The sequence below is a fragment of the Typopeltis vanoorti genome, chromosome 12 (genome assembly GCF_054136105.1).
Source record: "Typopeltis vanoorti isolate ZY-2024b chromosome 12, IOZ_Tvanoo_1.0, whole genome shotgun sequence".
Classification (NCBI taxonomy): domain Eukaryota; kingdom Metazoa; phylum Arthropoda; class Arachnida; order Uropygi; family Thelyphonidae; genus Typopeltis; species Typopeltis vanoorti.
The window spans coordinates 97,016,765-97,042,478 of record NC_143560.1 but is presented as its reverse complement, the minus strand read 5'-3'; the positions used below and the strand labels follow the sequence as shown (position 1 = coordinate 97,042,478).

General features: G+C 35.2%; 1 protein-coding gene across 4 annotated transcripts in view; it reads right to left on the bottom strand.

The window, feature by feature from the left end:
- LOC150101039 (uncharacterized) overlaps positions 1–25,714 on the bottom strand; it is a 592,625-nt gene that overhangs the window by 349,997 nt on the left and 216,914 nt on the right. For all 4 annotated transcript variants that reach the window (XM_090401634.1, XM_090401633.1, XM_090401632.1 and 1 more), the window contains exon 10: positions 24,193–24,264. In XM_090401634.1, the coding sequence (XP_090257760.1) occupies positions 24,193–24,264 (72 nt within the window). The remainder of the gene's footprint in view (positions 1–24,192; positions 24,265–25,714) is intronic.

Sequence of the window (25,714 nt, the reverse complement as noted above, 5' to 3'; positions counted from 1 at the left end):
TATAGGTTTATGGTGGATGGGAGTCACATTAAAAAAATAAATCAATCCCTAAGCATCTATAACCATATCATTAATACAATTATTAATAACCAGTATCATCATTCTACAATTAATCTTTCTTCTACTTGCCACGTATGGAAAGAACTCCCTCAGATTTTATTTTACCATCTCTCTCTCTCTCTAAGAGAATTCTTTAGAGGGATTTTAAATGCTGCTTATACTGCATTTTTGCTACCTTTACCAAACGACTCTCACTAATGAGAGTCACCTTACTCACGCTGTACTCCTCATGAAATTAATTATTACCACTCACCTTGTGGTGAGTGTAATATTAATATGTCTGAATACATTCCTTACGAATGCATTCAGGACACTGCCTCTGTCAGATAGTTCTTGAGCAGGGCCGAAGCAGCACTGATCTCTTTTCTATCCAATTCCTCTTTCCATGATATAGCTGCAAGCCATCTCCTGCATTTAATATATCCTTTTCCCACCAAAGTCTTTATATGGCTGGACACCAACCATGTGATAATTTCACAGGCACTTTCACCAACTGGAAGAAGACGTGACACCCCCATTTACAATAATATCTTCTGATGAGATAATCAAATCCAAGACCCTTGATCCTTGTGTGCCCTCTGTAACATACTGCCTAAAATATCTCTCTCTCAAAAGCTCATGAATTATTTCAGATACTGTCTCTTCATTCCAATATCTTTTTGATCATGTTCAGCTCAAAGCCTCCATTCTATCAGATTTGATTGTTACCTCTATATCTTTCTCTGCTAATGCCACAAATAATTTTGAACTTTTTTGATTTTCTCTCTTTAAATGCTGATTTGGTAGGTCCAACTTCTTAACGGGTAAGGTAATCTTCCTTGCAGATTTTATTGTTCACAATTCCAACTGGCTTACTTTTCTGATTGCACTGATCAAGCAGATAGAGATACTGAGATATTTGCAACAGTCAATGATCTTACTCAAATTGTTCACATGCCTACCATAATGCCAGAGATAACCCTAACCACTCTCTAAACACTTTAGATGTCTTTCTCACTAGTGACCTACTAGGTATACTTCGGGTACTGTTTGTCCTCTGGACAATATAGACCAGAAACGCAAGAGGTCGCAAGACTTATGTCATGATAGTGAAGTGTATGGGCAAGAAAGAAGAAAGGAATTTGCTGATGTGTTTCATAAAGACTCAAGGGTTGTAATCATTTTTTCCCTTTTTTCAAGGGAAAAAACAGTATAGGGAAGATTGTTCAAAAGAGCAGAGGTAGAAAGGAATAAGGAGAAGGATAAGAAATTGGTTTGATGATTTTGGAGCTGAACTGTATATGAGTGTGAAACAACAGCTACTCATGTTTGTATATGATTAGAATAAAAAAGAGGAATGATTGATTGATTGATTGATGAATTTGTGGTTTAATGGAGCTAGGACAGCAAAGGTTATACTGCGTCAGAACACAGGTTAGAGCAGTACACAGGATGTTAGTAGGCAAATAAATAAATAAATGAAAGAAGATAAAATAGTGAATAACATAAAATATATATACAAAGTTATTAGAACATAAATAAGGAAATAAAATGTGCATACAAAGTTTAGTATTTACAATGCGACATCTACATACAGGGTGTTCGGGATAAATTTGACATATTTATAATTAATTATATTTTTCCGTAAGTTACATGTATTAACACACACTTCTCTTCATTTAAAAGTTTGGACCCTTCTTCATTCATATACAAGATGTCAGAAAGGATGGATAGCTGGAACCCACCTGAATCATGGAAGAGAATAACTTGTATCATGATGATTCGTGCCCGCCATCAAAATAAGGATATTACGACTGCTGCCCAATGCTCCCTGAATACAGTAAAAACAATCAGGCATGAACTAGAGACTTGCAATGGTGACTACGAGGATGTAGCAAGAAGAAAGATCCCTAGCAGACGATCTGATTGCGTTCGTACAGCAGAATTCCTCGCAAATCTGCAGGAACAGGTGTTGAAGAACCCTGGCATTGGAATTCGGGCTTTGTTCGTGGAGTTGCTAACTGTAGTCAAGCCCTGGATAACAAGGGTAGCCAATGGTAGGCCGTATGTATGGCAGCAGGATTCGGCCCCTTGCCACACCTCTGGGAAAAGTCAAAAATGGTTGTCTGAAAATTTCTACGACTTCACCAGTCCAAATGTTTGGCCTCCAAACTCCCCAGACCTTAACCCCATGGATTATTTTGTATGGGGCGCAGTTGAAAAAGACACCAATCGCACTTCCAGTAATACAAAAGCCCAGTTAATGGATAAAATTAAAACAGTTTTTGCGGCCCTTCCCAGGGAGACTGTAGCATCAGCTTGTTCGAGGTTCCGAAGCAGAATTGAAGCTGTGATCGATGCTAATGGTGGTTATTTTGAGTAAATCTTGTTGATAGTATTGTAATTAACTCTGCCTGTAATGTTTTTTTGTCAATTCATTAAATTTAATAGATACAAAGAAGATTTTCTTTTTCCTTACGAAACTGTCAAATTTATCCCGAACACCCTGTATATACAAATCCATAATCAAATGTCATTGAATAAATCAATGTTTTTTTTTTAATCTAAAAGCATCATGCAATCTGTCTGACAACATCTGGCAGAGTGTATAGGGCTTGGCCAAATAAGCAAAAATGTAATTTCTCTCTTGTGTGAAGTACTCACACCCCACCAGAATATGACTAATGGTAAGATGGGTGTTGCATTACCCACACATTGGTGGGTCATCAGGCCTCAGTAAATAAGAATGCACGAGATAACTACGATCTATGCGGAGCTTGGTTAGAACAACTTCTTCTAATGTGCTTTGATTTTATAACCTGTGTGTAATCAGTATAAGGGACTGTCGAACAGCACATTGAGCCAATCTAACACAGCAGCAGCTGTGTCATTTCTCTTAATTCCAATGTGGCTGGGAATCCAACACAACTGAACGTCAAAATTAAGGGTCTTTATTTTATGCAAGAGTTAAAGCACTTCACTAAGCACCAGATGTGGATTATACAAGAGAAAGGAAATAGCTTGTAAAGAACTCAAAGAGTCTGTATAAATTATACACTTCTGGTAGGGGTTTCTTTGATATGCACAAGTGTGAACAACTGAATGGTATGCAATTTTGTTGTATAGTTATCAACTGGGTGGAATCTGGTTCAAGATTGCAATGCTAGGGAACAGCAGCACAGCCAACAATACTCAGTTTAAGATCTCTGACCTTGAACCATCAGTATAGATGGGCAAGATATTAGATTGGGATGCTATGTGTGCATTGAACAACTGAAGGTAGACAGATGAAAATGTCTAAGATTTCTGTAGCTGAAGTCTTGATAAAGTGAGAGGTTGCAGGATGGGATGCAAACCTGCCATAAAGGAATGCTGTTTTGTTTGGTGTGGGTAATGTTATCAGTGTTCATGCCAATACCTTCCATATCTTCTTTATGTGAATACTAAAAGAACAGCTGGCACAGATCCTCTCAACATACAGAGACCAGACCACGTAGGGTGATTTGGAAGGGAATTTATTTTTAGGGCATAATTAAGAGACACATTTTCATCTAAGGGATGTTTGAGGGAAGCTATATAACTGAGAGGAGACCTCCACATACCTATAAAGGAACATGGAGAACAGACCAGGGCTTCTGACCTAATGTCCAATCCTCACCTTTTCATGATGCACCCTGTTAGGTATCTACCTGGATACTGAACAAACAAGGTGGGCTGGCAACTTGAGATTTAGCCAACCAAATTATATTCTTATTGGCTTAAACACCACAATATAAAATGATGGTATAATATGACAGAATTTCATGCTGGCTGGGGAGTCACCTGGTTAAACAAGACCCCCGTTGTTTTCGTCACAGAACCAGGGCGAACAGCGAAAAGTCAACTACTGGAACAATCCTTAAAACCTGCCCCAACTCAACATCACCAGAGTTCAAGATTGGTACTATCAACATAAGAAGCCAGAATGGCAAAGAAATGGAGATAGCCGTCGCTACACTAACGATTCCTGTTAGCATAGCAAGTGCAGAAAGAAATTTTTCCAAGCTCAAACTGAATAAAAATTATTGGATCATTGCTGATAATAAAAATTATCAGCAATGATCCAAGAAAGATTGATTGCAACTACATCAATAGAGGAGGATATACCTTATAATTTAAATTTAGAAGAGCTAATAAACAGTTTTATTGTGCAATATCCTGAAAAACCTAACATTTAATTAATATTATTATGTAATCATTTTGCATTAATGTTTCTCTTAATAAAAAAAAAAAACAGCAATTGGATATTTTCTTATATTTTTGTCTTATAATCCATCAGGGGCAATATTTAATCGTTTGCCTCAGGGCATGATCTAATTTGCTGCGGGCCCTGGTAAGAAATGATTGTCAGACATACAAAAATATATTGGGAAAATTTGGAGAAAAGAGCAAAGCTAATAATAATGGCAAATATCTGTTGGATTTCTGCTCAGGACATGGACTGGTTATTACTAACACAATGTTCCAACATAAAAATGTGCACAAATTCACATGGAGAGAAGAGGCAAGGAATAAGAAAAATCTCATTGACTATGTTATTGTTGATGGTGAGGTTTTCTCCCTGGTGCAGGACACCAGAGTGTACAGAGGATTTGAAATTGGAAGTGATCACTATTTAGTCTTGAGCAGGATAAAATTGAATTCCATATTGAAAAAAATAACATGTAAGAAAGTTTTAAAGCGAATAAAAGTTGAGCAGCTCTCAGATGTGAACTGTAGACTAAAATACACAAACATGATTGAAGAAAAAATGAAAAAGTTTGAGAACAGGAATCAAACCTTGGAGATTCACTGGCAAGTCCTGAAGAAAACCCTGATTGATTCAGTCAGAGAGGCATGTGGTGAGGTTGTCTGCAAGGATCGAAAAATCAGAACTCCATGGTGGACAAAGGAAGTTAAAGAGGCAGTAAACGAAAATAAGAAATCATATCAAAAGCTCCAAGCAAATAAATCAGCTTGTGCTCTTAGAAAATACAGAGACAAAAGTAAGAAAGGTAAAAACTGTGTAAAACTAACTAAACAAAAGTTATGGGAAGACTTTGGTAAGAAACATAGAAAATAAATATCAAGATGTTCTGGAGGTTGTTGAAGAAGCTCAGAAATGAAGGAAAGAGTGATATAAAAAGAATTAGAGATGATAAAGGTGACATGAAAACTGGAGAAAAAGATATCCTTGATGTATGGAGTAATTACTTCAAAAAATTGCTAAATGAAACAATCAATGATAACACAGTGGTAAAAAACACTGACCAGGCATGAAATCAGAAATACATATCCATACTTGAAGTAGAAAAAGCCAAAAAAATCCTGAAATGTGGAAATGCAGCTGGAGTAGATAATATTCAACCAGAAATGCTCGAGTATAAAGGTATAAAAGTCTTACAGTGGCTGCACTGCATAGTTCAGAAGGCCTGGACAGTGGGACGAATTCCAGATGATTGGAGTAGAGCTCTCATTAGTCCTCCTGTCCTGTTAGGTGTCTTCTCCCTCCAGGAGATTGACTACCATGTGTCTCCACTGTCCTATTCTGCACCTCTCTGCTGCATTCCTCATATGAGAGATAGGTCCAGTCTTCTATATTTTTAATCAACTCCGGTCTTTGTCTTCCTCTCTTTCCCTCAACAGTTCTTTTGAGAAGTGTCCTTTGTAGGCAGTTATGTCTCAAAATATGTCCAAATTATCTGACTTTTCTCTTTTTAATTTTTTCTTTAATCAGGCTCCTGTTGACACTTACCATCTCTAGTACCTCTTCATTTGTCTTTTTTTCTTTCCATGATATTCTCATAATTCTTTGTAGCATCCATAATTCAAAGGCCTCCAGTTTTTTCACACTCAGATTGGAGAGTGTCCATGTCTCTACTCCATATAATAATGTAGACCATATGTAGCATTTGGAGATTCTTAGTCTTGTTTTCAGATTTAATTCTCTAGATGTTAGTAGATTTTTCATACTGTTGAAAGTTGACCTTGCGATTTCAATCCTTTTTCTAATTTCATCTTCTGTCCTGCCATTCTCTGTGATCAAGTGTCCGAGGTATATGTATTTTTCAACCTGTTCTAATTTATTTCCTTTTATATCGATGCATATCTTTCGTATTTTCTTTTCTCTTGAAATTATCATGATTTTTGTCTTTTTAAAGTTGAAACTGAGGCCATACTGTTCGCTATACTTGAAGGTTTCATCTATAAGAGTTTTGAGGTCACATTTGTTTTCAGCTAGAAGAACTGTATCATCTGCATATCTTAGGTTATTAATATTTCTGCCCCATACAGTGATTCCTTTGAGGTTACTAATTTTATTTTAAATATTTCTTCTGTGTATAGGTTAAAGAGAATCAGAGAAAAGACACAGCCTTGTCCCACACCTTTCTGAACTGGGAATTCTTCTGAGGTCTCTCTATTTATTCTCAAAGATGCAGTCTGTTCCCAGTAAAGATTAGTTAATAGCCTAATGTCTTTTCCATCCATGCCTATTTTTGAAAGGATTTCAATTAATTGTTCATGTTGGACATTGTCGAATGCCATTTAGTAATCTATGAAGAACAGGCACACATCATTTTGTTTTTCTAAATATCTTTCTATGGTGGTTCTGACGTTGAAAAAACCTTCTCTTGTACCTACATTTTCCTTGAAGCCACTTTGTGTATCATTTATTTCTATGTTTATTTTTCTTTTATTTCTTTCAAGAATAACGTATAGGAGGACTTTTGATACCTGACTGATGAGGCTGATTGTCCTGAACTCTTCACATCTTGTAGCTTTTGTTATTTTGGGAATTGGAAGGAAAATTGAATGATTAATATCTTTGGGTAGAAATCCAGTCTCGTATATTTTATTGCATAATTTTGTTAGAAATTTCAGTCCTCCTTCGTCGAGAGCCCTCAACCATTCTGCCAAGATGTTATCTATTCCTGCAGTTTTGTGTGGTTTTAGTTTTCTGACGGCATTTTCAACTTCACAGAGTAAAATGGATGGTCCTTCTAATCAGTCTGTTCAGGAATATCATTTCTTTGTTGTTCATATAATTTCCTTGTGTATTCAATCCATCTTTCCGTAATTTCTTTTTTATCCATTAGAATATGGTCTCTTGAGTCTCTAACGACACTTGCATGGTTTGCTATATTTGTCCTGCTTGTCATTTCTCTGATCTTTTCATGCACATTTCTCTTGATAGAAAACATCTTCGTGTTTTCTATCAAGGTTTTCTATATCTATACATATATATTTAATCCATTCCTCTTTGGCTTTCCTGCATTCTTTTTTTATTTCTTCATGCTTTTATATTCAGGTTTGTTCTTTAACTTTTTTCTTTGTTCCATCAACGTCAGTATTTTTTCATTCATCCAAGGTTTATTCCTTTTCCTTTTTAATTGTGGGAGTGTCATTTTGGTTGCTTCATTGATGCTATTCTTAAATGTTTGCCTGTTAATTTCATCAACTGGCATTCTATTTTCTGTATGAGTTGTGGTGTCAGACTTGTTAAGGGATTTTGTGAATTCTTTTATAAAGCAGTCTTTAACTTCTTGGTTTTTAAGTAAGTCTGAATTATAAGTTTCCTCTTATGAATGGTTGGCTTGCTATCTTAAGTTTTATTTTGATTTTTGCAATCACTGGTTTGTGGTCTGATCCTATGTCTGCTCCAGGATATGTTTTTGTTTGTGTTATTGCATTTCGGAATCTTTTGCTTATTATTATATAGTCGATTTTGTTTCTATAGATGTCCCAGGGCTTGTCCAGGTATATAGTCTTCTGGGAGGATGTTTAAACAGTGTGTTGGCAATTATTAGGTCATTGGTTTCACAGAATTGAATTAATCTTTCACCTCTTTCATTTCTGATTCCAAGCCCTTGGTTTCCCATGCAAAATGAGATTTCTTCTGAGCCCACTTTTGCATTTAGGTCACTCATCAGTATGATAACATCATCTGACTTAGCACTGGAGATTCCAGTTTGGATGTCTTCATAAAATTGTTCCAACTCTTCATCTGGGTGATCTTGGGTTGGTGCATATGCTTGGATAATATACAGGTTGAATGGTTGTGCAGTTATTTTGGCTGCTATGATTCTGTCATTTATGGGCCAATATCCCTGTAGAGATTTTGCAATTCTATTACTTAGGACAAGCGCTACTCCATTAAGGTGTAAGTCACTGCCAGAGTAGATTATAGTGTGATTTTTTCTTCTTATTATGCCTGTATCTGTCCACCTCACTTCACTGATACCTGCAATATCGCCCTTCATCACTTCTCTAATTCCTGGAGTAGGTTATCTAATTTGCCTGCCTCATAGAGTGTTCTGACGTTCTACGTTACTATTTTCAAGAGATTGCTCCTGGTTTTCAGACAAGGGATATCTGAGAATATCCTCCCTGAAGGGTTTGGAATATTATCTTCATACACTACCTTAGTAGTTCTTGTCTTACAATTCCCAGTTTCAAACTCTTCTTCCCTGTAGCAATAAGAGCTCATGGTTGCAGGGGTCTCAACCACATCTTTAACTTCATATTGTGACATGCTGTGTTTCATTGTTGAAAATGGATAAATACGTGGTGAGGCTCTGATCTCTTCCACGACGGCTGGCCACAAGTCCCTTAGATGACAGGAGTGTGTCCTCGATGTGCCGCACATCTTGCTGTCATGCCCTTGATCAGTCAGTGTTGATTCTTCTGCCATCTTGGCCATTCCAGACTTCATGCACATAAGGGGTGACATTCTCTATTTACAGCATTCTATATTGCTGATACCCTCACTTAGTTTAGTCCGCCAGCCGAGACAGTTTACGGGTGTGGCAGCTGGTGTGCACTACTAACTTCTTGGAGCCGTAAGTGAGAGTTGAGTGTATGTGAGGACCAGAGCCCAACATTCTGACCCTGAGATCAGTGGCTGGCTGACATGAATATATACATTAGTACCTATATACAAAAAAAAAAAAAAAAAAAAAAAAGGGGGGGGAGGAATAAAACTGAATGTGAAATTACAGAGGTATTTCCTTACTGAGTGTTCCTGGTAAGATTTATGCAAGCATACTTGAGAAATAGTTGAGAAGGATTGTGCAAGAGAAGCTTGCTGAAGAACAAGCTGGATTCAGGCCAAATAGAGGATGTCAGGATCAGATCTTCACTTTACAACAAATAGTTGAAAAATCATGGGAATATAACAAACATCTATATTTAAAAGTTTCATCAATCTGGAAAAGGCATATGACAAGGTATCAAGAGAGAAGCTGTTCAATACGCAACAGTTATATGGTGTCAATGGGGCATTATATCAAGCAATACTTAGTCTTTATTTGAGTTGTAAGTCAGCAGTTAGAATTGAAGGAAGTACAGGAACATGGTTTAATGTTAAATCTGGTGTGAGACAAGGATGTACATTATCCCCTCTGTTATTCATTATCTATATGGATCACATTATGAAGGAAAGTGGTATTAAACCTGATATCAAAATTGGAGATGTTAATCTCAGCTCTTTGCTTTATGTGGACGACGTTACACTTCTAAATAAATAAATCCACTACAAATCTGCAAGATTCCCTGACTAAATTGAATAACTGTTGTAATAAATATGGCATAATGGTCAGCAATGAAAAGACAAAGATAATGAAAATAGGAAGAAACATTGAAAACATCAACTGCATTGTGAATGGAGAACCTATAGAACAAGTAGACCATTTCAGCTACTTAGTCATGATTTTTAGTGAAGATTGCAAATTACATTTGGAAACAGACAGCAGAATTAGCAAAGTTGGTATGGTAGGAAGTCATCTGAATAAATTTATATGGAACAAGAGAGAAATTAGTCAAAACACTAAATTAGCTGTATACAAGACAGTGTTCAAATCAATTTTAACTGATGGATCTGAGAGCTAGGTTAGAAATAAAACTCTCGACAAAAGACTAGAGACTGTAGATATGAGAGTCCTGAAAAAGATTAGGAGTGTGAACAGTGGCAGAGTCAATGGCAGTATCATATTAAAAATGAGGATATTAGGAAAGAACCTGACATTGTTAGCATCCAGGAATGTGTTAGCACAGTTAATCTCAAGTGCTATAGTCACTTAAAAAGAATGGGAGAGGAAAGATTAGCAAAACAGGTGTTCTCTGCCAAGTTGGCAGGAAAAAGACCCAGAGGAAGACCAAAATATGGGTGGATTGATACAATAAAAAGTGCATTAGAAGATAGAAATATAAGATCTGAGAATGTTGGTGTCTTTACAGGTAACAGATTGATTTGGAGGAAAATTGTAGATAGGAAGTTAGTAATGATGCAAGTTTTTCATGTAGTATTATCATATCCTGTATACCCCCTTGAGGGTACATGTCAGGAATTTGATGATGATATTTTCATCTAAGTGATAGATGCGATTCATTTGATTCAATATAATCTTTTTGTTTAGTGTTAAACGGTGATCAGAATTCATTTTACACCAATTATGTGTTCTACAATCGTGTTATAAATAATTATTTTCGTTTCCCTGACGTTTCAACCTTCATATTAAGGTCATCATATCTGGAGTACACACACACACACACACACACACACACAAGCTAAATTGCATTTCACACAGTATGCTGAAGAGACAATGATTTGATCAATCTTAGCATTAAGATTTAATCTTAACAATAATAATAATAATGGTCTAAAAATCCCAAGAATATGGAAGGCACATATTCTACTCACTTAACCTTTCTCCCTAAAAGTTAACGTTTGTTGCAACTATGAATATACTCGTATGTCAACTCGTACTGACCTTGAAGAAGTGAAAGTGCTTTGTGTGTGGTAACTATGCCCGATGAGAGTGGCAGCTATGGGCCTTACAAGCCAACTATGAATATACTCGTATGTCGACTCGTATGACTTGGAAGAAGTGAAAGTGCTTTGTGTGTGGTAACTATGCCCGATAAGAGTGGCAGCTATGAGCCTTACAAGCCAACTATGAATATACTAGTATGTCAACTTGTATGACCTTGAAGAAGTGAAAGTGCTTGGCGTACTGTAACAAACTATGCCCGAGGAGCATGGCAGCGAACGGCGTTAATTATAAACAGGACCATAGGTAATCCAGGATCCTAAATCTAATATAACAATTGTCATGTTAATTTAGTACATAATTTTTACTGTAACAATACTATCTATATGAAAGAATGTTTCTCTGATGTTGTCTTAAATAGAATATAAGTTTGATGTAGTTAATTTATTTTATTTCATTTATTTATTGTAATATTATTTTATTTTCACTAGCAGTCAGGCCAGTAGAATAACCATTGATCAAATCACTGTCTCTTCAGCATACTGTGTGACATGTAATTTAGCTTGTCTCTCTGTGTGTGTGTGTGTGTGTGTGTGTGTGTGTGTGTGTGTGTGTGTGTGTGTGTGTGTGTGTGTGTGTGTGTGTGTGTGTGTGTGTGTGTACTCCAGATGATGATGACCTTAATATGAAGTTCGAAATGTCAGGAAATTAAAATAATTATTTATAATACGGTTGTAGAGTCCATAATTTGTGTAAAATGGGGAAAAAAAAATGATTCAACATAAAGGTTTTGAACAGGTGAATGAAAACCACCAGTAGCTAATCTGATACCTTGCAGGAATGTAGACCTGGGACCCATACTCAAGCTTTGAATGTACAAGTGCACAATAAATGCAGAGCAAGGAAAATTGATCAGCATCTAATTTTATAGATGACAGAGTGCAGAGAATGTTCGATGCTTTTTTGCACCTATCTCAAAGATGACAAATGTGTAAAGAAATGAGCTTTCTATCAAGTGAGATTTCTATTCTTCTAGCTTTCTTTCTTTCTATCAGGATCGGGATGGAGGTGCATTTCTGGAAGAGGTAAACACAGATGGTTTTTACAGCAGACAACCTGAACCCATGACAAAGAGTCCATTAAGAGACATGATCGATTGCTTGTTGAAGTTGTCTTTCAATAACCCACATATTGCAAGAGTAACAATAAATTGTGAAATCACTGACATATAGATAATTGCCTATTATAACAGGAAGCTGGTTGTTAATAGTGAAGAGGGTCACACCTAAGACAGAGCCTAGAGAACACCCCCCATGTGTTCCAGGCTGGAGAGAAAGTTCTTAATAAAAACAGGCAAGCACCCCTCAGAACAAGATTAAATTAACAAGTCCATTAATAAGGACTATCTCCAGGCTGTGTCATAGGCTTTTTAGCATGGCATATAGCAGAATGGAATAAGATTCCAGTGAACTTTGTGAGTGTGTCATTAGCGAGTGTTTTTAAGGAGATATGATAGGTATCAAGGAATTTCCCCTTCTATGGCCTATTATGGATGAGTTTCTGATTCTCTGAAGATGTATACATATAATAATAATAAGAAAATAATTTTTAATAATAATAATACACACTTTATTATCTCTCAAATAGATTACATGCATATACTCTGAACAATTTAGACAACAACACTGCATTTTACTTGTGGTTGGTACAAGGTTTAAATAATATCCTTATAATCTGAATAACATGCAATTGGTATAAAATAATTATCACTATCATTATCATTATTAATAATAATCACAGTGATAATTTACCATATATAATCCACAGTTACATAAGGTAATTAACTATACATGTTGTAGTTCAAATAATTTTTTTTTCTTCAAAATTTGAGTAAGTGTGATTATACAATGTATTTATATTTACAATTAAAACACTATATTTCCTATTTTTGTGCAGCCATTCAGTAAATTCACTAAATTCATCATTTACACACATTAATAGTAATGTTCATGTTTCATTACACACTGTATTTTCATATATTACATAGTATTATTATTACATTATGCATATTAATATATTATTAATATGATATATTAATGAATAGGAGTTCCCTATACTTCACTCCAATAATAATAATTTAAATCAGATTACATACATAAAAGGGTAATGTCATGTAAGGAACAGAAATGATATATTTATGAAAACGAGTCAGATGCTAATATTTGCAGTAAAAGGATGATGCGGCAGTCCACTGACCTCGAAGCTAGCATTAGAACTGAATCAATCTACCTAGAGCTTTTTTGAAGCCAGTGGAATTTGTAAGGTTAAATACTAGTTAAGGATTACAATAGATCCCCCCCCCTCCAGGTATAATTTCATTATTTCCCCATTATCAATAATTTTTGAAAATAATTCAAAATTACAATAATAATTCCCCTCAATGTACATGGAATATAATGAAATGTGACATAATCATCGTTAAAAATTTTTGAATGTTTGAAATGGATCATTGTAATAGGAAAATTAGACAAAACAAAATTATGTCCATCCACCTCACACACACATCAGAAATGGCTCTAGATTCAACTGCGATGAGAAATGGTGTCACTAAACAAGAAGCTATTATAAAAGACACCTCTTTTTATTATAGCTTGCAATGGACTGAATGTGTTAAGCTATTCCATAAATTAAAACACAATATATGCTCTAAGTATCACTAACAAGGTGATAGTGTACATATTTATGAAATTTAAAAAAACTGTTTCAATATCAGGCATGATTCATGTTTCATTACATTTAATATAGTACCCAATATATAAAAAGGGAAATAAAACTGAATGTGAGAATTACAGAGGTATTTCCCTACTGAGTGTTCCTGGCAAGATCTACGCAAGTATACTTGAGAAACGGTTGAGAAGAATTGTGGAAGAAAAGCTTGGTGAAGAACAAGCTGGATTCAGGCCAAACAGACACTGTCAGGATCAGATCTTCACTTTACGACAAATAGTTGAAAAATCATGGGAATATAACAAACTTCTGTATTTAAAAGTTTCATCGATCTGGAAAAGGCATATGACAAGGTGTCACGAGAGAAGATGTTCAATATGTTACGGTTATATGGTGTTAATGAGGCATTATATCAAGCAATACTTAGAGTTGCTGACTTACAACTCAAATACTTTTAAGATTCCCTGACTAAATTGAATAACTGTTGTAATAGGTATGGTATGAAGGTCAGCAATAAAAAGACAAAGACAATGAAAATAGGTAGAATCATTGAAAATGTCAAATGCGTTGTGAACGGAGAACCTGTGAAACAAGTAAAACATTTCAGCTACTTAGGCACGATTTTTACTGAAGATGGTAAATTAAATATGGAAATAAACAACAGAATCAACAAAGCTGGTATGGTAGGAAGTCAAGTGAATAAATTCATATGGAATAAGAAAGAAATTAATCAGAACACCAAATTAGTATATAAGACAGTGTTCAAATCAGTTTTAACTTATGTATCTAAGAGCTGGGTCAGAAGTAAAACACTTGACCAAAGACTAGAGACCACAGATATGAGAGTCCTGAGAAAGATTAGAGACATGAACAGGTGGCATCAATGGCAATATCATATTAAAAGCAAGGATATTAGGAAAGAACTTGACATTGTCAACATCCAGGAATGCATTAGCAGGGCTAATCTGAGGTGGTATGGCCACTTAAACAGAATGGGCAAGGAAAGATTAGCAAAATAAGTCTTCTCTGCCAGGTTGGCAGGAAAACGACCCATAGGAAGACCAAGATATAGGAGGATTGAAATGGTACAAAGTGCCTTGGACGATAGAAATATAATAAGATCTGAAAATGTTGGAGTATTGACAAGTAACAGACTAATTTGGAGGAAAATTGTAGATATTAAGTAAGTAATGATGTAAATTTTTCATGTAGTACTATCATATCCTGTACATCCCTTAAGGGTACATGGCAAGAATTTGCTGATGATGATATCATGCATGAAATCAGCATTATAAAATTAATTGTAATATCAACTATACTCAGAACATTAAATATATTAACTCTCTACAAATGACATATCACTACTTGCTAGTGATATATCATCATCGTCATTAATTTCCTGATATGTACACTTAAGAAGTGTTCACATTACTATAACAGCACTACTTGATTAAGTTTACATTATTATTAATTTCCTGTCCACAATTTTCCTGTAAATTACTCCAAATTAATGTATTTCCGGCCAGTATTCCAAAATTGTCATATCTGACATTTCATTGTAGATATTTTAAAGATATTTCATTTTAAGGCACTTCTGACTGAATCAATCTACCTTGACCTTGGTCTTCCTTTGGATCTCTTTCCTGCCATCTTGACACTGAATGCCTGTTTTGCTAACCTTTCCTCACCCATTCTAGTGGCCATACCATCTTAGATTAGCTCTACATACACATCCTTGAATGCTAACAATGTAACACTATGCTGTATACTGATAGTTTGGTGTTTTGGCTAATTTCTCTCTTATTCCATATAAATTTATTCGTCTTGGCTACCCATCACACCAACTTTGCTTATTTCTGTTGTGTATTTCCAGATTTAACTTGATATCTTCACTAAACACTGTGACTAAAGAGCTGAAATATTTTACTTGTTCTATACACTCTCCATTCAGAATGCAGTCAATGTGTTCAGTGTTTCTTCATATTTTCATTGCTCTGATTTTCACGCCAAATTTGTTATAGCTGTTATTCAATTTAGTTAGAGAATCCTGGAGACTTGCACTAGATATGATTAGGAGTACAACATCATCTGCATAACACAAAGAGATAAGTTTCACATCTCCAAGTCTAATATCAAACTTAATGCCACTTTCTTACATAATGTGATCCATATAGATGATGAATAAGAGTGGAGATAATGTGTCCCAGTCTTACCACTGATTTCACATCTTTTACAGCTAGTGATATACAGGGTGTTCGGGATAAATTTGACATATTTATAATTAATTATATTTTTCCGTAAGTTACATGTATTAACACACACTTCTCTTCATTTAAAAGTTTGGACCCTTCTTCATTCATATACAAGATGTCAGAAAGGATGGATAGCTGGAACCCACCTGAATCATGGAAGAGAATAACTTGTATCATGATGATTCGTGCCCGCCATCAAAATGAGGATATTACGACTGCTGCCCAATGCTCCCTGAATACAGTAAAAACAATCAGGCATGAACTAGAGACTTGCAATGGTGACTACGAGGATGTAGCAAGAAGAAAGATCCCTAGCAGACGATCTGATTGCGTTCGTACAGCAGAATTCCTCGCAAATCTGCAGGAACAGGTGTTGAAGAACCCTGGCATTGGAATTCGGGCTTTGTTCGTGGAGTTGCTAACTGTAGTCAAGCCCTGGATAACAAGGGTAGCCAATGGTAGGCCGTATGTATGGCAGCAGGATTCGGCCCCTTGCCACACCTCTGGGAAAAGTCAAAAATGGTTGTCTGAAAATTTCTACGACTTCACCAGTCCAAATGTTTGGCCTCCAAACTCCCCAGACCTTAGCCCCATGGATTATTTTGTATGGGGCGCAGTTGAAAAAGACACCAATCGCACTTCCAGTAATACAAAAGCCCAGTTAATGGATAAAATTAAAACAGTTTTTGCGGCCCTTCCCAGGGAGACTGTAGCATCAGCTTGTTCGAGGTTCCGAAGCAGAATTGAAGCTGTGATCGATGCTAATGGTGGTTATTTTGAGTAAATCTTGTTGATAGTATTGTAATTAACTCTGCCTGTAATGTTTTTTTGTCAATTCATTAAATTTAATAGATACAAAGAAGATTTTCTTTTTCCTTACGAAACTGTCAAATTTATCCCGAACACCCTGTATATATATATATTCATTTTTCTAAATTAACTGACTTAAAACCCGAGAATTATAACACAATGGCATTTATTTGAAAAAACGCAACATGTTTCGTCAAGAATGACTTCATCAGGCGATAAGAACATAGAAAGATATTAAAAGACATGAAATTAACATTGACACACTCTAAAGCTATACAATTATAAAGCCATAATATTCGACTGTAAATTACAGTTATTATGAGTTTGAACTACAGTCCGAGTTAAAGTTCTATTGTTGTACACCTGTGCGTGTGTGGAATCACGCGATCTCCAGTATCTAATAGTAGAGTTGAAAGAGTCAGGCAAATTATAGCTAAGATTGTTATTCATGTGAAAAGGGTCTGAGGTGATTTCTTTTGACTCGACAATGCGGCGCTCTACTTCATCATGGCAGATGTGTAGGTTTGAAGTTGATGTCCAGTTTATTTCATGTTGGTGGCTTTCGTTGTTCGTGTTTATTGAAAACAGGCCATGGCTTGACAGAGCAGTTGCTCTGGTTCTTTTATAAGCAATGTCGCGCTGGTGCGCTTCGAGAGTAGTAAGATAGATTTCTCTGTCTGCCCATAGTAAAGCTTTCCGCATTCACAAGTGACCTTGTATACACCTGGGAATTGTAGAAGGTTGTGAGGTTGTTTATAGTTGTTGAAGCGTGATCTTATTTTTGGCATAGTCGAGAAGCACGTTTTAATGTTAAACTTCTTTAGAATTCTACTCAGCTTTTTGGATAGCGTGCTGATATATGGCAAGACGATATGACCTTTGGAGTCGTCCTGTGTCTCTACGTTGCTACGTTGACGGTGGGATAATTGGTTGTTAATATTTTTTAGAGAGTAGCCATTGTTTTTAAAGGTCCATTTAAGATGTTGTAGTTCCTTTTTCAGTTCTTCTTCATCTGACAGTACAGATTTTGCACGATTCGCTAGAGTTGATATAATACCCAACTTTTGCGCTGGATGGTGATGGGATGACGCATGCAAATATCTGTCTGTATGAGTTGGCTTTCTAAATATAGAGACTTTAATTGATTCAGGCGTCTTGGTGAGTTTAACATCTAGGAAACAGATGGAACTATTTTCTTCAATCTCCATAGTCAATTTTATATCTTGATGGCGGTTGTTTAAGTGGTCGAGAAACTTGTGAAGTTCTCAGTACTATGCTCCCATATGAGGAATATATCGTCCACATATCTAAGCCAAATTTTCGGTTTTAAAGTAAAAGAGGAGATTGCTTTTTGTTCAAATTCCTTGACAAAAATGTTGGCTAACACAGGAGAGAGGGGGGCTTCCCATAGCTAATCCTTTGACCTGTTTGTATAGTTTACCTTCGAATTCAAAATAGCCAGAGTTTACACAGTGAGATAACAGAGAGAACATTTTATTTGAAATCTTGTTTTTTAAAATATGGAGAAAGTCCTGTGTCGGAACGTTGGTAAAGAGTGCTACCAAGTCAAAGCTCACCATGATGTCAGAAGATTTTAGTTTTAGGTCCTTTATTTTAGAGACAAAATCTGTTGAGTTTTTAATATAAGAAGAAGATTTTCCCGCATAAGCTTTTAACGATGACGCCAAATATTTGGATAACCTGTATGTGGGTGAGTCAATGCTGTCTACTATAGGTCTCAGTGGATAGTTTTCTTTGTGTACCTTTGGGAGACCATATAACCTTGGAATGAGGGGGTGTAAAGAGCGGATGGAGAGCCGTGTATTCCGTGGAATTTCTGTGATCTTTTGTAGGAGATTATTGGTTCTATTGTGTATTTCTCTTGTTGGATCTCTCTCAATTTCGGAATAACTATCTAAATCTAACAGTGCTAAGATATTTTTTTGGTAGTCTATTTTATCTAGAACTACAGTTGCATTCTCCTTATCAGCCTTTAAGATGACAATGTCCTTGTTAATCCTTAGATTTTTAATTGCAAGTCTCTCACTAGGGGATATATTATCAGAAGGAGGTTTTGCGTTGTTGATTGCAAGAATTGCTTCGATGCAAAGTAAACTCGCGTCTGCGGTAGGAAGTAGCGAAGCTGCCTTCTCCATCTTAGTTAAAAGTAGTTCTTTAGGGATGCATTTTGGTGCCAACACAAAATTTAGGCCTTTTTCGAGAATTTTCTCTTCATCGGGACTTAGCACGTATGACGATTTGTTAATCACCAAATTTTTAAGTCTGTTATGACAATTATTTAAGGTAGATCTTTCTTGTTTTGACTTGAGAAAGTTGAATTTTCTGATTAGCTTCTGTTTGTTTAAGTTTTGATATTGTAATGCACGGTGTGTACTTAAATCTGAATTGCGAATTCAGATTTAAGTACACACCGTAAGGCTTTCCGCATTCTTGACCAGAGCAACTGCTCTGTCAAGCCATGTCCTGTTTTCAATAAACACGAACAACGAAAGCCACCAACATGAAATAAACTGGACATCAACTTCAAACCTACACATCTGCCATGATGAAGTAGAGCGCCGCATTGTCGAGTCAAAAGAAATCACCTCAGACCCTTTTCACATGAATAACAATCTTAGCTATAATTTGCCTGACTCTTTCAACTCTACTATTAGATACTGGAGATCGCGTGATTCCCCACACGCACAGGTGTACAACAATAGAACTTTAACTCGGACTGTAGTTCAAGCTCATAATAACTGTAATTTACAGTCAAATATTATGGCTTTATAATTGTATAGCTTTAGAGTGTGTCAATGTTAATTTCGTGTCTTTTAATATCTTTCTATGTTCTTATCGTCTGATGAAGTCATTCTTGACGAAACATGTTGCGTTTTTACAAATAAATGTCATTGTGTTATAATTCTCGGGTTTTAAGTCAGTTAATTTAGAAATATGAACATATCCCAACCCCAAGTTAATAGTACTAATCATATATATATATATATATATATATAGTTTAATCCTTTACCCAAGTGGAAGCAAACAAAATTTGTGCCTGAAGTATCTTCAGGACTGTGGCAACTGGTGGCAAAGGTGAACTGAGTTCTGATCACTTTCCTTAGTATCCCATAATGCAAAGTACATCTCCTTGTGGATATGTATAATGCTAAGCATTATGGGAAGGATTACTACCCAAACTTGTTGAGGTCTCTTCGGTGGAAGCCAGACCCAAAGGTGACACCAAGGTTGGGGGAAAAAAAAAAAAAAAAAAATTCTCTAATCCAGAGTAATTTAATAATAAGGCGTGATACCTTTGAACAACTGGCATATGGAAATAATATGACTTCTGCATTGCTTCAACCTTGGTATCACCCCTGGGTCTGGTTCCCACTGAAGAGACCTCAACAAAGGCTGAAATTGGTCTGGGCAATGACCCATCCTATAATGCATAGCATTATACATGTCCGCAAGGAGACGTGCTTTCCATTATGGGATACTAAGGAAAGTGATCAGAACTCAGTCCACCTTTACTACGAGTTGACCCAGTCCTGAAGATACTTAAGGCGCAAACTTTGTTTGCTTACACTTGGATAAAGTATTAAACTAAATATATAATTTATAGTCTAACCAAGTGAAAAAAACTTCCAATATATATATATATACACATACTTTTTTATAAAAAGATTGAATGACTAGAACCAAGAGAAATGAAAACAAAGCTTATTAGTACTACACAACTAGTTTCAGCTTGTATCAGCCTTCGTCAGGTGCGCATCAAAAAAGAAGAAATAATCAGTAAAAACATGGAGGAAACAACTGTAAACAACATGGAAAATTAATGTATATATATTTCAACGTTGAAATGTTGAAGTCTGCGCATTCAAAATTATTCCCTAGTTGGCTTCATTGTTAGGCATATGCATGCGTATAGCATCTCGTGAACGCCAGTATTTGACCACAACACAATGACAGTCTGAAAGGTTGTAACTCATGTTGTTGTTGAGATGTAGGGGTTGAGTATGATTTCCTTTGATTCTATTATCATCCTTTCTACTTCATCATGGCAACGGAAAATGTTATTAGACTTGTCCCATAGGACTGTAGGGTTTTCTTCATTAGAATTGGCTGAGAATAGAACATGACAAGACAAAGCACTGGCTCGCATTCTCTTGTATGTGACATCTCTCTCTTGTGCTCCTCAATGTGTAACTCGATTGACTTCTCTGTTTGGCCAAAGTAAGGTATGTCACAGTTGTACCAGATCTGGTAAACACCAGGATATTTAAAACTATGATATCTAGGTTTTGGATGGCTCACTAGGGAGCGGATTTTAGGAAGAGGAGTAAATAGAGTTCTTATATTGTATTTTCTAAGAACCTTGGCTAATTTGAATGAGACAGAGCTTATGTATGGAAGAGAAAGATTACCTTTAACACTATTGGTTTCTTCATTATGGCGACCAGGATGATATATTATTGTGTCATTATTTATGCAAATTCACTTAAATCGTATCTATCAAACTTACTACGCAGTTGCTCTAAGTACTGGCCTGGATTTTTGGTCCTATCTCCTTTTTTAGGCATAAACACAGTTATATTTTTTTTATGACTGCACCACTCTATGCCCTATAATAATAAAATGCACTATTCAGGGAGACAATTCCAATAACCCAAATATATAAACACTTGCTAACTCCTTCAGACAGTCATGGCAAAACCTCTCAACTTAACTTTACCCTCCCATGACAAGTTCGTAATTTTAGAGTGGCGAGTTGACGCTCTTAGTCAGGCAAGACTCAGTTGGGGTAGAAATACATGCTTATTTTACAACTTTAAATACACTATACAATTATATAAGTTCACTCTTGCTAAGATTACAATCACACATAAAAAACTAAGTTAGGAAACTTGATTCTTTCAAAGGCTGCCTAATGCATGCAAAATTTTATATCTAGTAAATTGCTAAACTTAATCTTCATTAACACAATTCACTCATCTAACAATTCCTTCTATAAATCTGGGGACATTAAGTTAAATTATCATTAATTTATGGCTCATAATTCCTCTCTCTCTACAATTCTGTTAAATTCATTTAAACAATCTCGTTATCTGGTTATAGCCTACTGGAACAATCACTTAAGAGTTCACTAGTTAATATTGTTCTGACATTTCATGCTTCTTGCATCTAAATCTCTTCATACAAACAGGCTCCCAAAACAAAAATAACAAACGTTTACATTACCTTCACTCGATTACAGAATGGGTCTGCTGGTTAATATTGTTGGGGAAGTACCCGAGGTTCGATTCCTTGTTTGGATCACTTGCAGCGCTAAATTCCTGCTAAGTGGCTATCCTCTATCCGCTCAAGGGCTACCTTTGTCACCTGAGGACTTTACGGGAACATCAATGGCATAGCATCCACTTGTAATGAAAGTGTTAGCTGTGATTCAAACTTCCCGCTGCCACGCATCCTCGCCTGCTGTTCTGCCTGGAAACTGCTACCTCGATTGGAACTCCTCACGACCTCAAATCCTGGGGGGAAAAAGGCTCTTTCCTCTTCCTGCAATCACTTATATTATTCATCACATAACGCCCCCTATCTCTTCCTGAAACCCCTGTGCGGCGCTATGCTAGTCTCGATCTCTGATGATGTCAACACTTTTTTCTGTGGCAGGAATCACGGAACTGTCATTACGAACACCTGTTCCTAGTATTACACAGCCTCAGGTGCTTACACTAACACGTACCAAACCTTTGGACCCACTCTTACACTTTGTTCAGTGGAATATTCAAGTTAATTTCAGCTGCACTGTATAATACTAAATTTTGATTTATAATTCATTAAAAAAAATCTAAATAACACAATATAATTCCAATCTGTTATACTTCTTTACAAATTTATAAACTGATACATTCTTAGTGTTATATTTCATTATCTTATAATTTCACACCTTTGACACAATATTATTTGATTTTGACTAAATGCAAGTACTTTCTACTATTAAATATTCAGTTTGCCGAGTTGTGCTTGTTGAAATCTGAATGATTTACTGATACGAAGTAACAAGACCATTCAGAGTTCAACAATATATATATATACATATACATACGAGGGTAGCCAGAAAATTTCTTGGCCTAACAATGAAAAAACAAATTTATAATTTCAAAATTATTTTTATTTTTCAACATCTCCCTTAAGACTAATACGTTTATTCCAGTGCTGTTCCAGCACTGTTATTCCATCCCTGTAGTGGTTCTCAGTAAGATCTGCAAAATACCCCTCCATAGCTGCAATCAGCTCTTGATTCAAAGAAAATGCTGACCAGTGAGGAAGAATTTTAAGCGTAGGTTTTTGTGGTTTAGCAGTTCATAAGAAAGATTCCGGTAATTGGACCACATATTTATTAAGATAAATAACAATAAAAAACAAACCCGACAAGTTTCGTAAGTTGTTTGACTTAGATCTTCACGGTCAAAGGTAACTAAAAGTTTAAACACAAGAAATGAGAAATTACTCAAAATAGTTCATTCTATGCAGCTGTGGCCATCTAACTATTCCTTAAATTAAATATCTGAATGATATTCAGTGCAATGCTAAGTTTGAACAATGCTGGATGCTGTCATGTTCTGTTGTTCACTTCACATTGTCCAAGGTCTCTGAGTTGTTTTTTTTTTTTTTTTTTTTTTTTTGCTGCTGAACAACCAGCTTTTGTCGAATGTTTCGATTGCTGTTTGGATTCTGGTGTGTAATGGTGAATCTAAGTCTCATCCATATCAATAAACTGATGCACGAAATCAGTTTTATTCTTGTTAAAATGCTCCAAGAACTGTTCAGAGATTTTCATGTGAGTGCTTTTTTGATCTGCTGTGAGCAAGAGCAGCACACACTTTGAGCAAACCTTTTTCATATGCAATTCTTCATGCAAAATATATCCTACACGTTCTTTTGAAATGCCTATAGTCTCCGCAATTTCACATACTTTGACTCGCCGGTCATCCAATACCACATCGTACACTTGATCAACGATTTCTGATGGTGTTACACTTTTTGGATGTCCTTCACGTGGATCATCTTCAAGGCTGGTACGGTCACATTTAAACTAGGCAGCCCATTTCTTAATTGTCGAAAAGAAAGGAGAAGAGTACCCATAAACTTTTATGAAATTTGAATGAATTTCTTTTGGCGTTAAACCTTCTTTACAAAGAATTTTATAACCACACGATACTCAATTTTATCCATTTCAAGGGATATAGACAACATTTTTGCTTCAGACAGCTGTATAAAACAAACTACTTGATAGAATGACTTACAATTTCACATGGATGTTTAAAGCAGAGGTATCAACTTCGAAAAAAAAAATCTTGCTGATAGTGTTGCCATGTATGGTCGAGGCCGGGAACTTTTCAGACCACCCTCGTATGTATATATATATATATATCACTAGCAAGGTGATAATGTACACGATTATGAAATTTTTCCATATTCTTTCAATACTGTTTCAATATCAGGCATGCAATCAATATTATAAAATTAATTATAATATCAACTATACTCATAATAATAAATATACATACTCTCTACAAGTTGTTTTTGCTGCAACCTTTCATCCGCAACAAACTCTTTTTGGATGTCTTTCCGGATCTGACCTAAAATGTAATTTGTATCAATTTCTTATTTCCATGAAAAATGAAATCAAGAAACCTCATTCTAATTATTATATTTTACACATGACTATAATAATAACTAAAGTATCCATAATTTGTCATAACAAGGTCAATATTTATATATATATTTATTTAGAATAATGATATATTGCTCTTGATGCTCAGAAATCAAAATTAATCATATCAATTAAAACATAATATATTACTTAAAAGATAAAAAAAGCTAATATAAAACCGCATGATCAAATTTGAAAAACATGCTACTATTAATTTGAAAATATTAGAAATGCTAAAAATGAGATTTGTGCAATGAGAAAATGGAAGAAATAATATTATATATTAAAATCATCAACATTCTAATAAGCTCAATGGCTATATTATCAGATAAATACTAAGACAGTTATGTGGCATGTACCAGTACATATTGGCCGCTAATGAATAACAAAATGAAATAATATATCCTCTTCTTGTAAAATGAAAATCTTATCTTCTTGTGATGGGTCTGTTTGTTTAAAAAAAAAAAAACAGTAAGTAATCTCACTACGTGAAGAATACCTTCCTAAGTGGAAGAAAATAAATATTAAATAGACCTATTGATACTGGGACAGTACACTATTTTCAAGAAAAGTAGGACTTCTTTAAGTAAAAATAAGGATCTACACTTTTTAAAGATAGTGCTTTTTTATTTACTTTAAATAACAGTGGAGCTTTTTCTAAACTTTTTTTTATATCTTAAAAGCTTAATTTCTTTAGAAAAAAAAAGCAAAAAATTTTATTGATGATACTTTCGAGCAACATTTAAATTATAATTTATAGAACAGAATAAACTAATGTTGTAGAAGAAATTTTTCCCAAAAGAAAACTAAGAGGTAACAAAATGTACAGACAACAGGTAGTCATTTAAAGTGCACAGCTTAATATTCTACTGATATTTTACCAGTCAAAATATTTACATAAAACATTAAGTGTATTTCCCAGTTCTTGATTTCCTACCAAAAGGTGTCTGAATTAGCATTTTTCTGTATTATAAAATTGGGAGTGTCCTTGTATACTTTATCTCTAAAAACATTCTTCTGTTTCTTTCTATCATTCATGTAGTTAAAAAGATTTTTCCATAATGACAGAAATTTAGTTTAGAAATGATTAATAATAAAATATGTATTTGTCCAAATATTTGAGGCTTACCTGATATTGATACTATTCAAGTACCAGTCATGCACATGTAAAAAGTCTTGACTTATTTTTAAAAGAAATAAGAAATGAGATTCTGTTTTCAGAGCCAATATCTTTCATTTATTTGTTTTATATCACATCTTTAAACTTTACTTTTGATTTTCCAGATTCTATTATATCAGACTGTTTATTATTGCTTTTATCATCACCATCATCAAATTCCTGTCATGTACCTTCTATCCTCAAGGACAGAAGGTTG